General features: G+C 34.8%; 1 protein-coding gene and 1 long non-coding RNA gene across 3 annotated transcripts in view; one reads left to right on the plus strand and one right to left on the minus strand.

Moving 5' to 3' along the window:
* The window catches only part of NAMPT (nicotinamide phosphoribosyltransferase), a 40671-nt gene that overhangs the window by 14380 nt on the left and 9862 nt on the right, over positions 1 to 16429 (plus strand). The window contains exons 5-9 of the mRNA XM_070369630.1: positions 4752 to 4910; positions 5394 to 5530; positions 9771 to 9996; positions 11701 to 11820; positions 15429 to 15569. Coding sequence (XP_070225731.1) covers positions 4752 to 4910; positions 5394 to 5530; positions 9771 to 9996; positions 11701 to 11820; positions 15429 to 15569 — 783 coding nt within the window. The remainder of the gene's footprint in view (positions 1 to 4751; positions 4911 to 5393; positions 5531 to 9770; positions 9997 to 11700; positions 11821 to 15428; positions 15570 to 16429) is intronic.
* The window catches only part of LOC138987630 (uncharacterized), a 31899-nt gene that overhangs the window by 13447 nt on the left and 2023 nt on the right, over positions 1 to 16429 (minus strand). The window contains exons 2-4 of one of the 2 annotated variants that reach the window (XR_011464016.1): positions 12000 to 12061; positions 11469 to 11522; positions 8437 to 8743 (exon numbers count right to left, since the gene is read on the minus strand). This is a non-coding gene — a long non-coding RNA (uncharacterized lncRNA). Of the gene's footprint in view, positions 1 to 8436; positions 8744 to 11468; positions 11523 to 11999; positions 12062 to 16429 lie in introns of those variants that run through there. The other variant, XR_011464017.1, reaches the window with a different exon arrangement.

Consider the following 16429-nt stretch of genomic DNA (forward strand, 5'->3'; position numbering starts at 1 on the left):
GTTTCCTCACCTATAAAATGACAGTTGGACTAAATAATCTTTAAATTACCTTCCAAAATCTAATCTTAAATTGTAAAAAATCGTTAACAGTTAAAACTCAGCTGGCCTCCATCTTATTTGTTGCAATCCTAAATATATACCACCATAGAGAAAGAGTATAAAAACAGCACAGGTACATCTTTAGTAACTTAAGACTTTTAGTAATTGTTTTCTTTATTCTAATCTAATCAGTTTAGGGCCTAGACTCTACCACCTGGTATTTCTCATCTAAATACATTCAAGGTTCACTATAGAAATTTCACCCTATTATCTGAGAGGTGATTACTTGGTGCTTTGTATGCTTTATCTCACTAGTTTATTGGTAAAACTAATTTGTTATATTATAAAATAATACATTTGGGATTCATTTATAAAGACTAGAAACAGTTTAGAAAAATTTTTAATAGCCTAACAGGCTCTGAAACAATGAACAATTAACTAAAATAAAGATTTAAAATAGTTTACTGTTATGTGTTAAAACTCTGAATTGTGAACTCAGAGTAAAAGGAAACATATTAACACTTCTCATACTCCTTTACTGACAGATACTTTATTTTGAGGGGATGAAATTATAAAAAAAAGTAGAAGAGTTCTTAAAGAACCACATCATCTAGTGTATTTTACCTTCAGTGCCAAAAGATCCCAAACAGATAAATCTTACTTTTAAAATCATCATTTATGAATCACCTTTTTTCACTTTTTTTCTTTTTGGTTTTCTGGTTGAGGATTTAGTCAATAAGTACTCTTACCCTGTGTTGAATTGGAGTCTCATAAAGCAGATATTTATGACACAGAACTAGTTCCAAGTCTACCTTGCTTTTCATGTATGTTTTTCTTTAGAAAGTGAAAAATACTAGCCTTGAAAAAAATTTTAAGTACCTGTTTTAATTATCATTATTTAGATGTATTTCACTAAAAAAAAAAAGTTGATGTTTTTATAAATTGTGGACATCTTAGTTTGTTAGCAAATATATTTTTAAAGATTATTAAATACAAAATCCAATATGAGATTTAGATTTTGAAGGGAAAAAAGTTCCCTATTTTCATCTGCTTATCAAGTTTACCTTCTAATATATATTATTTAAATAATTTCAGTCCTTGGTATGTATTTTTATCTAAGGCACAAAAATATATGTTCTGAAACAATCCCTTTCTGATAGATCCTGTGGTTTTTTTTTAAATTGTGTTTAAATACCATGTCTCCAGAAAACACTTTCTCAGAATGACTTTGCCTCTTCTGTGGGTTAGAGGATAGAGGTGGTTCATCTTTGTCTTAGCCATCTCCCACCCAAGTTTACTACCTTGTAAATCCAATCTGTTACCAAATCCAAAAAGCTTGTTATTTAAAAACTTAAGATTTTCTTCAGGAAATGCTTAATTTAAAACATTTAAAATAATAGTGCTTAGTAGTATTCTTTCCATTTCACCCTCCCAGTATGTGCAAAGTTTGTTTTTTTGTGGGGTTTATTTTTTGGCCTCATTGCACAGTTTGCAGGATCTTAGTTCCCCAACCAGGACTTGAACCAGAGCAGTCAAAGTACAAGTCCTAACCACTGGACCACCAGGGAATTCCTTGTGCAGAGTTATTAGTAAGATTCTTTTATTCACCATACACTGAATTTTAAAACCCAGTAAAATTACTGAATTGCTCTATCAATTTTAATATCAGTGCTAGAAGAAATCTTAGTCCTCAAATCAGATTTCAAAACGTATTTAGGAGAGCTTAAGAGTTCTTCAGAGGTATCTCAGACTTAAGAGGGGCTGAAGAATGAGCATGTTGGGCTAAACTTAACAGTTTCTTCCAACCAAAAAAACAAAACCTTTTTGCTGTTAAAAATCAAAGGTGACTTTATAAACTATTACACTGATCAAATGCCCTCATTTCACAGATGAGGAAATTGAGCCCTGAAGGGCAAAGGGACTAGTTAACAGAGTAGGTCCAGTCCCCTTTCTACTATACCACACCGTTTCTCATTCTTTGAAATTCTTTATTCTGCACAGTAATGATATAATGAACACTTCTTAAATAAAACTTGCAGGTTCTTTTACTTTAGTCTTAGTTTTCAACTAAAAATTTTATCTTGATTTGTGTGGGCAAATTTCTGTTTTGGAGAAGTTTCCAACAAGGCCTATTTTATTAGACCTTGGATTAACCCAAACTAACTTGCCTTTTTTTCCCTTGCTTACATCTACAGTGATCTTTTTTAAAGGGGAGTGATTTTATTAAGAGTATAATTTAAGCTGATTTTGTTGGACTATGGAAAGGAAATGGTGATGTGAAGGATCACTGTGTCTCATAGTTATTTCTCTCCTTCCCTGGCATTTTTCGAGGGGTAAGGTCAATCTTCTACCTTTATAACTCAACTAGAGTTTTTCACATTATGTTTTCTATCTTTCTCATACTCCTAGATAATATCATTCTAAGTTAAAATTATGAGTTGATTGAATTAAATCAGCAAATGAATATTGATTACTAGTTATATACCCCAGAAGTGCTGGGCACAGATATTAGAGTAAGGTATGTGTTACTTAACAGCCTTTGGAGGAGGAGCAATTTATTCTTAACTAAACACTAATACAAGTACAAACGCTAAATTGGTAGCAGAAGTAGTGAATTCTGTGTATGGGGGAAAAAAAACCTTTTCCATTTCATGAAGGTATTCTTCATGAAAGAATGAAGAGTTGAGGTATTCTTTGGACAACAAGTAGCCCAAAGGAGACTATAGCAAAAAAGTGGAATATATCATAAAGGATAAACCTTTAGATGATAAATAAGGCAAGATTGCAGAAGGCCTCAGATTTCAACATGAATTGGCCTTCTTCCTCTGTGGAATAGATAGCCACTAAAGCATTTTAAGGAATGACACAACCTGAATAAAACTCTGCTTTAGAAGGATAACCAGCAGCAGTATAAAGAGGAAGAGAAGCTAAAGATTAGTTAGAAGTAGGATACTCATAGGCTGGGGCACTGGAATCACTGAAATTACGAAAGAAGAATTTCAGAAGCAGAATGCTTAGGTAAGAGGTGATTTGTCATAGAGTTCAAGTTAGGAGTTGCATCAGTTTTCTACTGTTATATAACAAACTACCCCCCACCCCCTCACAAAAATGCTGTTATTTCTCATGATTCTGCGGTTGACTGAATGGTTCTCTGCTGGTCTTGCTTGGACTTACGTGTCTGCATTCAGGTAGGGGTTCAGCTCAGATAAGGGACAGTCTAAAGTGGCCTCACTCCCATTCATGTCTGAACCTCAGCTTAGGTAACTGGGACTGTTGGACTTCTTTCCTTGACTTAGGCTTCTTTACAACAGGGCAGTCTCAAGGTTCTAAGAAAATGAGAGTAGAAGCTATAAAAAACCTCTTGAAACAGAAGCTTGGAAGTTATAAATATGGCTTCTGCTACATTCTTTTGGTCAAAAGCAAATCATAGGAACATCCCAGAATCAGGGATGAAGAGATAAATTACACCTCTTGATGGAAGGAGCCGCAAAGAACTTGGAGCCATAGTTAATCGCAAGAGTCTAATGCAGTTTTTCTTTTTAGGGGACTGAGTTGGGAAGTCCAAGAATAAATAATCTTTTTATTTTTACTTATTTTATTTATTGGTCACTTAGCTGGTATTCAGTAAAAGCGTGTTTTGTAAAACTTAGAAAGTAGCTTTTTGAGTGAGCACAGACTTGTTGTCATCTTAGCAGCTCTTTCTAAAATTTTTTTTTTTCCTGTCTAAAATTTGAAGCTGCTGTAATAGCAGGCTATCTGGTTTACAAAAAGAATAGGAAATTATGATCCTAGAATGGAGGAGTGAATTCCTAAGTCGTAATAATTAATATAGTTGCTGTGATTAGACATTTTTTGGAGTTGCCTGGAAGCCAAGGAAAAGGGGAGAAAACCAAGAGACAGTTCTTATCAGGAAGTAGCAAGTCTTAGTATTAGAAGGTAGCAATTCTTTCATCTCCTCATTTGGAAAACTCTATAATAGGAACTGAATTACAAAATAGGGACCTCAGAAGTAAACAGCATATGCAGAAATGTTTCATGTGGCTCTTTTATAATGACTTTTGATAAATGCCAAGGACATAAAACATAACTCTGTGAATTGAATTGTCTAGTACTAAGCAAAAGTATCTCACATACATAACCTTCCAGTAGTCATATTAGATCCAAGGAAAAATTAGATCCAGTACTACCTAGAGGAGTGAAAAAATAACTCCTCTAGATGTATACTATTCAAGGTGCAGTCCATGGACCAGTGCTGGTCCATGAGGTCTTCAGTGCAGGTCTGCATGAAATATAAAAATCAAGGATAAGCATTTAGAAACTTCTATAGAAATTGCCTTAGCATCCAAGTGTGAATATAGTTTATAAAACTATTGATCCATGATAGATTGAAAATAAATACATCGGTCCTTCATCACAGATAGTCTTCATAAAATTTGCTTCTTTGGAGCTTTGGATGGAAAAATAGGTAATTCAACATTCTCTACTGTTTGGGGCCTAGTTTGCTTATCCTTCGTATTATGGATTTGAGAGCTGAGCTCGGCACTGTATCTGAAATACATGTGGTAGGCTTCCCACCATACAGCTGAAATGTCCAATTGGTATTTCTACTAGTATGACAGTCCAGGACATAACTCCAGAGAAAGCTAGGATTTTCCCCAGAAAGAATCCAATTTTTTATGTATTAATGTTTGTGGTTAATTTTATTACTACAGACTATTCTTGTTCAGTCCTGGTATCCAATCACAGTGGCCACAAATTCTAGAGAGCAGAAGAAAATATTGGCCAAATACTTATTAGAAACATCTGGTAACTTAGATGGTCTGGAATACAAGTTACATGATTTTGGCTACAGAGGAGTCTCTTCCCAAGAGGTAAGAAACTGGAGGGAACCTCAATTAATAAAATATAGATTGTTGGTTAGGTTACCAGTATAAAGTTAGGAAGTTACTAGGAAGTTATATGGGAAGTAGGTCACATTTTGAAATTCCAGAAATTCAGTCAAGGATATTAAATACCTAATATGTGTCAGCCTCTGTTAAAGATACCTGAAATAATAGTCTTCAGTAAACATCTCCCTCCTTTATATATTTGATGGATGGATGGACAGATGACTAAATATATGTAATAAACATGTCAGATACTACTACTGAGAAGCACAAGACAGAGTAGTGGAAAAGAGGATGATGGGAAGTGCAGGTAGATTACTATTATTTAAGTAGGTCTCTTTGAGGAGGTAACGGTTGACTTCTCTTTAAAAATAACTGAAGACAGTAACTCCTTTGGGGGCTATGCTCTGTACTTCAAGTATAGGTCTTTTTCTTTTTTTGGAATTTGGTTTATGGTTTATTTTGCAGACTGCTGGCATAGGAGCGTCTGCTCATTTGGTTAACTTCAAAGGAACAGATACAGTAGCAGGAATTGCTTTAATTAAAAAATATTATGGAACAAAAGACCCTGTTCCAGGCTATTCTGTACCAGCGGCAGAACACAGGTAAAATTTCTGTTTTCATCCTTCTGTTATCTCACATTGGTTTTTCATAAATAAGCTTCTTCATTTTTGTAACTGAGTCATATTTTGTTTAACTACACAGATAGGTACTACAGTAAATCTTCTTTATACTGTATATAAAAACTGGTGTCAGGAAGGTAGACAAAACTTTTAACTGTCCTAATAGAAACAATTTAGGAGTTCTTTTTCTAACTTTTATATTGCTCTATAAGTTTTATTGTTTAAAAAATGTTAGCTTCTCTATTGCCATGTACAGATAAGTCGTGTACTTGAAGTCTAGAAGCACTCATTGTGACACCTGGTCAGTGTTCTCTCTTTCCCTGCTCTTCTACATAACTTCACTTATCTTTGTTCTGGAAATTATCTTCTGAGCCCAGTACCTTGAATTGTAGATGAGCGAGTTAACCCTTTTGATGAAAGGAAGAGTGTTCAGATTCTTAGGTTTCCTCCATTCAAGTTAAACTAGAAAACTATTATAGTCCAGGCTATAGCTGCTCTGGTTCTAGAGTTAATTTTACTGGAAGTTAGTGGAGTTTTTTAAATGTATGCCAATCCTTATTTCTGATTCATACAACAAGAACACGGTGCTAAAACCAGCAATGAGTGAAGCTGAGCTTTGATCCCAGCAGTCTACTGGATGCTACAAGGGATGGAAAGACATAAAGAATTAATCCTATCTTTTGGATAAAAAGTACACTAGCAACATTCTGCTCTGTTAAAGTGCTCTTAAAATGATACAATTAAAGTACTGCAGCAGTGCAGAGGAAGGAGAAATAGGGTCATATTCCACTGGTAGGATGAAGAAAGGCTTTATAGAGATGGTATGTAAATATTGACTTCTTGAATGTTTGGTAAAATTTAATGGCAGACACTACGGGATTCTTTATTCTCTGAATAAATATTTATTACGTACCTACCGTGTGTTAAGCATTGTCATTAAAGAGGCAAATATGGATGTGCTTAAGGAATAAGGACTGAAATGTATCTTGTACGGAGATTTTGTAGGTAACGTCAGGTGGGCTGGAAAGACAGGTTAATAAGTAAAAGGCCTCAAATGTATTTTCACATTGAATGTGCTGGGTTATTCTAATTCCATTTTCAAATGAGGGTGGGCATTTAAGTTTTTGAGCAAAGAAGTAGTGTCAGAAATGTTGTAGAAAGATCACTTTGATAGTGGGCTATCTTATGAATTGAAAAATAGAGAAAAATGAGAAGTTAGGGTTTATAGGAAATGTTGCAATAATTTAGATGATGAGATTCAGAACCAAGTGTCTAAATAAAAGAAGGGGATAAACATGAGCAGAGGCTTGGGAGATGAAATTGCTGAAATGATGACTTGAACTGGGGCTCAAGAGAAAGTGGATTCAGCTAACGTTTACTAGCATTGCTCTCTTAGTAGGGACTTGAAATATTTTCACATGTAAGTTTCAAGACTAGTGAAACTAGGAAAATAAGAGTGACATTAACAGATCAAGATTTAAGGGTTGCAGTATTTTAATTTTTGGTCTTAGATACATGCATACCTTTTAAAAACTTACTAATACAGTACTAATAAAGAGTACTCTGTATTAATGGTTTTGTTTCAAAGTAATAACATCATGAGTGTGATACTACAAATCTCAGAATAAAGATATTTTCTTTAGGAATTTCATGTTAATACAGGGTGAAAATCAACTGTGTTTTTATAGCCTCATAATATTTATTACATCTGCAAATCTGACTCCTTAATATATCAGCTGTTCTTAAATAGATAAGTCTTTTTAAACAACAGCATAGTACAGTGAAAAGAGCTCTAGATTGAAAGTTGGGAAATAGGAGTGACCTTACAGCTGACATACTGGGTGGCCTTGGGCAACTCATTTATCTCTCTGTTCATTTCCTCCATCCAAGCCAACAAAAGGAGGAGCAAAAATTTTTGCATTTCCAACATCAGAAGGTCATTGAGGAAAAATGAACTAACATCTAAGATAACTTTAAAATAAGAAAATGCTAAAATTTAGAACATTGCCATTATTGTTATATTTTCTTAAAGAATATATGAATATAGACTTAGAAATATTCAATTATATACCTCTTCCTCAAACTGGAAATGTATCAAATATGATGCTGAAAATTGGAATGGTAGTATAAGTAGAAGTCACTGACCAAATATTTATGATCTCTATATACCAAATAAAATAGGTGTTATGATTGCATTATGTGGAGGGTGCTCTAGGAAATGTCTATGGGATGATGAGATACTCATTTTCCTCCCCAACAAAATGGATCTGGAGTCTGCGGGGGGCGGTGTGGAGGTGGGGGAAACCTGGGCTAAGGTACAGATTTTGGAAACTCACTATAAGGGTATTTTTTTAAAAGCTTTGAGTGGTTTTCACATAGGGAGGTATAGAGAGACAGACTAGTGCCCAGGTCATACTGAGGAAGGCGAGCACAGCCTCTAGGGGAAACAGAAGAGGACCAAAGAAATAGGGGGAAAAATCAAAACATGAGATACGTCAGTGAAGTCATTGGAAAATAAAGCTTCAGGAAAGTTCAAATGCCAAAGAGAAAGCAAGTAAGATAAAGACTAAACTAGTAAGTTTTCTAGAAGTGATACACACAGAGTTAGATGACTGCATTGAAATAACCTCTTCAGAGTTGGTTCTTACATTGCAAAGCTCTCCAGTGCTAGTATTCTTTGAGCTTAATTCTCTCCCTTACAGAGAAAGAAAGAAGAAAAGTCCTGTCCGACTTAGTCGTGTCCGACTCTTTGCGACCCCATGGACTATAGCCTACCAGGCTCTTCCATCCGTGGTATTTTCTAGGCAAGAATACTGGAGTGGGTTGCCATTTCCTTCTCCAGGGGATCTTCCCAACCCAGAGATTGAACCCGGGTCTCCCACATTGTAGGCAGGCACTTTACCATTTGAGCCACGAGGAAGTCCCTTACAGAGAAGACCATAGCAATTCTTGATTTGAAGAAAGAGCTTTCTTTATCCATGTCTTAATTTTCCTTTCAACTGGTAGGTGCTTGCATGAAGTGGAGAGTAGGCATCATAGCTACTTTGTTCACTATAAAATAAATTTTATATAAATATGCTCTCACTCCATTTCAGTAGTTCTGGATAGCGAAGTCTGTATGTATCCCTGAAGTGTACATCCTCTGCTGTCCCCAGCATATCATTGACAGCATGAGAGAAGTTGTTTACTTTAGTCCTTTAGAGGGAAAAAGAAAACAGTTTCAAAAATAGTATGACTCTTTAAATAGTTTGGAGATAAACATATCTGCATGGGATTAAATGAATGGGTTGTTTCACTTTCCATTATTTTACTTTGGAAAATGAAGTAGAGGCAAAAACTAATAAATTAGGGAGAAAGTAAAATTACTGGGCATGAGAAAATCATAACAATTCTAAAATTATTAGGTTCTCATTAAGAATTTGTTATTTATATTATAAGTTAATCAGCAAGTACTTTAGTTAAATGCAGTTAATCTGTTCAAAAAGGACAGTATAAAAATTACTGTTATCATTCTTGCCTAATAGAAACTCTCACACTATTTCCCATCTTAATTATGTTTAGCTCAAACTAAATATTGTAATTCTTACTTCCTGGGCATATGTTAGTTAGTAGATAATCTATAAGTAAAATAAATGCCTATTACAGGCCAATTAAAGATACAACAGGTAAAGAGTTAGTTAGTTGACTATATATATGCATGATACAGTATAAGTAATTGCCTAAGTAATTGTCTTTTAAGTGTAAGGTTTGGAGAGTAAGAAAGATAAAATATATGTCCTTATTATTATTGGTATATGGTTTTGAAAATTCACAAAAGGGAACTGCATTGCTTAGTGAAATAATGGGAGTATGTGTTCATTCTTTCTAACATCTTAGCATAATGTATATAGTATTTAACAGGTGCTTTTTTAGCTTACTCATTTTAAATGAGTTAGGTTCAGGAGTACTAAAAAAGAAAATAATATCATTTATCCTTTGGTTGAATATGACTTAAGAGTTTGAATAACTATTGGAGAGATTACTTGTAGTCTTAAAAATTGGCCAAAGGGTAGTTTGGTTTGGCTCAACTAATATTCAACTAACCTCTTGATGTGCATTCATTAAACTAAATCACTCACCTTCTCTGCACTGTTGATGGTGTAGTATAGTAAACATGAGATATAATTCAGGAACAGATAATGTGTCTACCTAAGTAAATCTGTATTTTCATTTTGTTTTCTAGTACCATAACAGCTTGGGGGAAGGACCATGAAAAAGATGCTTTTGAACATATAGTAACACAGTTTTCATCAGTGCCTGTATCTGTGGTCAGCGATAGCTATGACATTTATAATGCGTGTGAGAAAACATGGGGTGAAGATTTAAGACATTTAATAGTATCAAGAAGTACAGAGGCACCACTAATAATCAGACCTGATTCTGGAAATCCTCTTGACACTGTATTAAAGGTAAATTTTAATACGTAACTTGATTATTAAAAGTGCCAATAGACCAGCTGCATCAACACTACTTTTAATTTCATTCATACACACACCATTTCAGAACTATCTGGACCAGTCCCCTTATTTTAGAGTTGCAGCCCAGAGAGAGTTAATAGATTTGCCCAAGGTCACACATTAATAACTAGAGAAAGTATTTCCAGAGTAAAGGGTTACTAATATGTAACTGTCAAATAGACTATTAAGTACTGTTGACTGTTGAATAGATACTTTCTTTTCTACTTACCTTGAAGATTAATAAATCCTATTACCATTTTTAACCAGTCCTGTGATTTGGTTACCAAGTTTGTGGTTTCTTTCTCTGCCTTTATCACAAGTTATTGCTGTACCTTTGAAGGTTTTAGTGCAAAAGAAGTATGTGCAAGGTAATGTGGAACAAAAATAATTTGAAAATACTTTTCAAGTAGAGATTCTTTAGTGATACTACCGGTCCTCAAGGTAGCCTTGTTGTCTTTTTTTTTCTTCTTCTTTCTTTTATAAGTTTTTAGGACTTGGTTTACCTTCTTTGAAAAGCACTAATAGAAACAGGTTATTGATGCTTACTACTAGAAAAATAGTGTGTTACATGCTTTGCTTAATTGTGTCATTGAATCTCCGAAAACTTTATGATCCGTATTACAACTCTTTTTTTTATAGACAAATAAACCAGCTTAGGTTAAAATTCACTTGCTGAAGGTCAGACAACATGTAATAAAATAAGCCAAATAGCCAGCATAGGTCTTTATGACTATCATACCATCTCTCTTTACCACACTGTTTGCCAGCTGATTAGGTGATGAATTACCCTTTAAAACAGTGGGGTGTAGAATCAAGGAGGTCTTTTCCTATCCTGTTAAGTAAAAGACCAGTCTGATGGTTTTATCTTAGCCTGAAATATGAACTGATTTGGTTTAGCAAACTGAACAGGTTTCATGTTTTTTCTGTTACCTAATAAAAATATACAAACCTGGTTTCAAGAATCAACTGAGTTACCATATGGAATTTTGTCATCGTTAGAATATTAAACCAGTTTATTTAGGAAAAGGGAGTGATGGTTGGGTAGAACCTTTGAATCTCTGAGGAAGCTTTCTGATAAATTTTCAGTCAGTGTTGAAGTATTTCAGCTGCTACCAAACTTTCAATAGTTAGTGAATGAGTTGCACAACTTGCATATTAAGCAATTTGGCTTAAAATAAAATTGGTGTTATTGTTAAGTGAGAAGGACTTCAGAAAATTCAGCTGGATTCATGTTTGAGTTATATCAGACAAATTAAATTATTGGCACAAGCAGAAAAAAATCCAACTCAAAAGTATCATCATGAGTTTTTTAAATGATGTTTTATATACCTTTTAAAAATATTATATTTACCATTGTAAGTTTCTAATGTTAAAGGATTTTTTCTCTGAATCTAATTAGAAAAATGTGAGGGAAAAATACTTACGTTTTGAGCCACTTTACAGCATAAATTGGCTTGATAGAAAATTGCATGCCTGTTCTAAAAATCAAATAGAATTGAGATGAAATTTTAGAAGGCTTATACATGGTAATATAAAATTTAAGTAATTAAATTTTTATATTCAAGATTGTTAGCAAAGTCTTTTTAACTTTGGAAAGTTTTTACACTTTTTTTCAGTCTTAGTTATTTTGTGTTGGATGTGTATTTTTCCAAACAGGTTTTGGATATTTTAGGTAAGAAGTTCCCTGTTACTGAGAACTCGAAGGGCTACAAGTTGCTACCACCTTATCTTAGAGTTATTCAAGGAGATGGAGTAGATATTAATACCTTACAAGAGGTATGTATTTTATATTAAAAAGTTTCAATAAGGTAATTCTTATAATTAAACTGTTTACTAATTTGATAACAATAACAATAATTTAAGTACAATTGTTATTCTTTTAGTAAGACAGTGTATGTCTTTTCTGTTAAATGCTTAAAATTTATAGATAATAGTAACTTAAAATATAGACATACCAGCCAAACCATACTCCCAGTCCTCATTGGCCACTGTGGATGATGAGCCCAAAGAAGTGTCACTAGGAAACAAGAAAATGCCAAAGAGTACTCTTTATATGTAAAACAAAAAGTCTTAACTTTTTGTTTCTTAACACTGTACAAAAAGGTCTCAGTTTCAATAGAATGGAACTTCACATACTCTAATAATGTGAAACCTGAATGATACTACTCTTTTTGATACTGTGCTTTTTCAGATGTATAGAATGGTTTGTTACCTCCTCTAAATTTAGCATTGACTGTTATCACTATTGTTAGTCAAACAGTGTAAGTTTTATATTATCTTAAACCATTTTCCTCTTTTGTTTCTCAAATACGTTTCTAAAGAACTATACTTTTAATATGTAAAGCACTCCACAACAATTAAGACTATCACTGATACCATGATATAGATTGTCAACTATGATAAAGCACTGACATTTTAATGTATACTAGTTTCAGATGATATCCACTTGTATAACACAAGTTACCAAAAGAATTTTCTGTTTGAAAGGGTTGGTGTGGTTAGAGGAAGGTCAGTACTCCAGTTATGAACAGTTTGTTTTCTAAAGATTCATTTAAAAGAAAGAACTATTGCATATAACTCTCAGTACTTCTGTGGTGACATGTATTTAGAGTTCCAAATGAGGTCTGAAATAGATCTCTTAAAATAACAGAAATGAGGTTTCTTCCACCAGCTCTTCCAAACCGCCTTGCCTAAGATAAGTGGAAACTTCCCCAGCTCTTCTAAGACATTTGGTGTTGGGGCATCCTAGGGGCTTTGATGTACAAAGGAAGAAATAGAAGAAAAGTCTTCAGCAAAGAGGAGGGAGGACCTGAGTATAGAAATCTCAGTTGGCATATTTAATTGCTGTTGTCTTCTAGCTCAGCTGAATTGAAGGTTTCTGACATGGTGTCAGTTAAGAACTAGTACCCAACCTCCGTTTCAACAGGTCCCTTTCAGATGAAGAAACCTGGGCAAGGTACTGTTTAACAGAATATCTACCAGCCCAGTGCTCTTCCCATTGCTTATCCCTGTCCTTCCTTATTCTTAGGGGCAGCTCTTTAAGTTCGGTTGTTCCATCGGGTATTTGAACTCCTCTTTAAAAACTGAAGCTCTTTGGCTTTTCTTTTTTTTTCATTTTGCTAAAATAAAGTTTGAAAATGTATATGCATTTTTAAAGTTGAGAATCAGTTCAGAACTTGAACCTTTCTTAAAAAAATAACTCCATAAACAAAAAGTTAAATCCCAAGACACACATTCTCTGGCATTGGTAAAACCTTAAACAGAATGGTCAGAGAATGAGTAGTTTGTGTTAATACATGCACTCATTACCTAAAGGATAATACCTGCTCTCTTTCCATATTGGAGATGGGTCAAAATAAGTTTTTAGAAACAAGGAAAGGAATTTATATAGACTTTTTGTCTAGTCAGGTTTCCTTTTAATTTATATGTGTAAAATTTTTTAAAGGTAATATTTCCTCTAATTCTGTAACATCCAGTAACATTAATAGAAAAATTCACATAAACTTTAAATTGTCTAAATTTCACAACTTGTGATGGTGAAGCTGTATGGGAAGAACACCTTAAAGAAATTGGTCCTAAAAGACAGAATATGACATTAGGTGGTACTGTTTCTTTGTTAATTTCTCATTCTTGTGCTTCTGAGGTGTACCTAAAATCAAGTGACAGGTCTGAAACTGTTTGCTCTATATTTTACCCAGATCTCCTTACCCTCCGTCTGTCGGTCTTTGTTTCTTTTACTCCATTTTTCTGTTCTACTCCTTGTGTTTCTTCTGTGTTGAAATTCACTTATTAGAACTTTAATTTCACGTTGTTTTATAAGGTTTTCGTTATTGTTTTAGTTATACTTGGTTTACAGTTCAGTGAGAAAATTCAGGGCCCTTGAGTATTTTGAATTCAAATGTAATAATAAAAAGACATGAGAATTACTTTAAAATAAATTGCATATGTCTCCATCTTGATTCCTGACATACAGCAGGAGAGTTAGACTGAGATTTAAAAAGAAAGTTGCATTTCTAAATGTGGATTTGTTAAAAGATGTAGGTCCTTGGAGTTTATATATTTGTATCTTATAATGTTGAAAAGTGGTAAAGAATCTGCCTGCCAATGCAGGAGATATGGGTTCAAGCCCTGGATCAGGAAAATCCCCTGGAGAAGGAAATGGCACTCCAGTATTCTTGCCTGGAAAATCCCATGGACAGAGAAACATGTTGGGCTACTGTTCATGGGGGTTGCAAAAGTCAGGTACGACTTAGTGAATAAACAGCAGCAGCTATTCCTCACTTAGATAAGAGGTCAGTTTGAGACTCTTGGTATTGGGAAGTATATAACAAATCTGTATGAATAATTCACATAAACCTATTAAACTTGATTTTGATTTTCTAATCACTTCTGAAAGTTCTGTTTAAATTTAAAAACCCCATACTTTATAATTACTTCCTTTTGACTATTACTTCCTTTTGACTAGTATGAAATTAAAAGAATGGTTATTAAACTTTATCTGCTACCTTCTACCATAAAAGTGATTGAGTATGTTACATAAGAAGAAAGACACTAGTTAACCAAGTCCTGCCTGGGAAAAAGAAATGCAAATAAGACTGATAATAAAGTAATAAATTAATGTAAAATTTAAATTATGTGTCCCTTGAAAGAAATAGTCTAGTTGTTAGAAGTCTGTGTTTATATAGGTCTTTCTTCCTGGCTTTTTAGATAATTCTGCCAAAAAAATGATCCAGTGATAAATCTTAGCTCCCAATCAGTTCATAGTTTTGCTTATGGCACTAGGGTACCAGCCAGGGCCAGACGACTGCCAGTGCCTCAACTCTTAAATTAGAGGGAGTACTTTACACTTTTTTTTTAATCACTAATATCTGATGATTTTAAGCACCCCCATTACATGACTTGCACTGTGACATGTGACAACATGTATTGAAATTTATTAATGATGAGTAGAGTCACAGAATCTACTAATTTGGGGCAAATATCTGGGCCTCATTGCTTGTGCTACTGGCATCTGGGCAGTAAATTAAAGAGGTAGATGAGAGTTTACTCAAGTAACCTTGTGTATTGATAGCCATTTTTTTCTACCTCTCATTCCCTTTATTCCCCCAACCTAAACCACAATCACTGATAACAGTACAGATTCAGGAACTTTGAATGAAATCCCCTCCTTCTACACTTATTCCTGGGCTTCCCTCTTTGAGGTGGGTGGGTCTTTTAAAAGAAAAAAAGTGGGATGTAACTTCATGTAGGCCTTATTCTTAGCTCATTGTTTACTGTGTTATAAACAGCTTTAGATGGTTTATTCATCAGTATGGCCCATGGAAAAATAACTTCTTTCCACTCCCAAATTACCTGACTTTTTAAAATTTTCTTCTTTAATCTAGATTGTGGAAGGCATGAAGCAAAAAAAATGGAGTATTGAAAATGTTTCCTTCGGTTCTGGTGGAGCCTTGCTACAGAAGTTAACAAGAGATCTCTTGAATTGTTCCTTCAAATGTAGTTATGTTGTAACCAATGGCCTTGGGGTATGTCCTTCAACTTCTACTCTTGTGTTGTTACTATCTTCTTTATGTGTAGGCCTAGAATATGCCTGCTGCTGCTGCTAAGTCGCTTCAGTCGTATCCGACTCTGTGCGACCCCATAGACGGCAGCCCACCAGGCTCCCCCGTCCCTGGGATTCTCCAGGCAAGAACACTGGAGTGGGTTGCCATTGCCTTCTCCAATGCATGACAGTGAAAAGTGAAAGTGAAGTCGCTCAGTCGTGTCCGACTCTTAGCGACCCCATGGACTTCAGCCCACCAGGCTCCTCCGTCCATGGGATTTTCCAGGCAAGAGTACTGGAGTGGGGTGCCATTGCCTTCTCTGAGAATATGCCTAGAATACATATATTGAATGCAATAGTCGAAGGATAATATGGTCCTGAACTATTACTGTATTGTACCCCTGACAGTACTCAGAAACGGGAAAAATAAGAGATAGTAGGTGATAACTTGACTTCAGAAAAGGAGAAAGACTTAGAAAAAAGAGGAAAAGTGAGAGATAATTTAAGAGAGATGATTCAGGTCAATTCATTTCTACTCCTTCAGTGTATATCTTTGAATCAAGAAGTTGAGCAAATTTGAGTGAGAATGTCAGCTCACCTGGGCTTCCCAGGTGGCGCTAGTGGTAAAGAACTTGCCTGCCAATACAGAAGATACAAGAGACTCGGGTTGGATCCCTGGGTCAGGAAGATCCCCTGGAGGAGGGCATGGCAACCCACTCCAGGATTCTTGCCTGGAGAATCCCTATGGACAGAGGAGCGTGGCAGACTACAGTCCATGGGGTCACAAAGAGTCAACGACTTAGCATGCACATACAATCATGTCAGCTCACCTAGCCATCATGC

This window comes from Bos mutus, chromosome 4, assembly GCF_027580195.1.
Source record: "Bos mutus isolate GX-2022 chromosome 4, NWIPB_WYAK_1.1, whole genome shotgun sequence".
Taxonomy (NCBI): Eukaryota; Metazoa; Chordata; class Mammalia; order Artiodactyla; family Bovidae; genus Bos; species Bos mutus.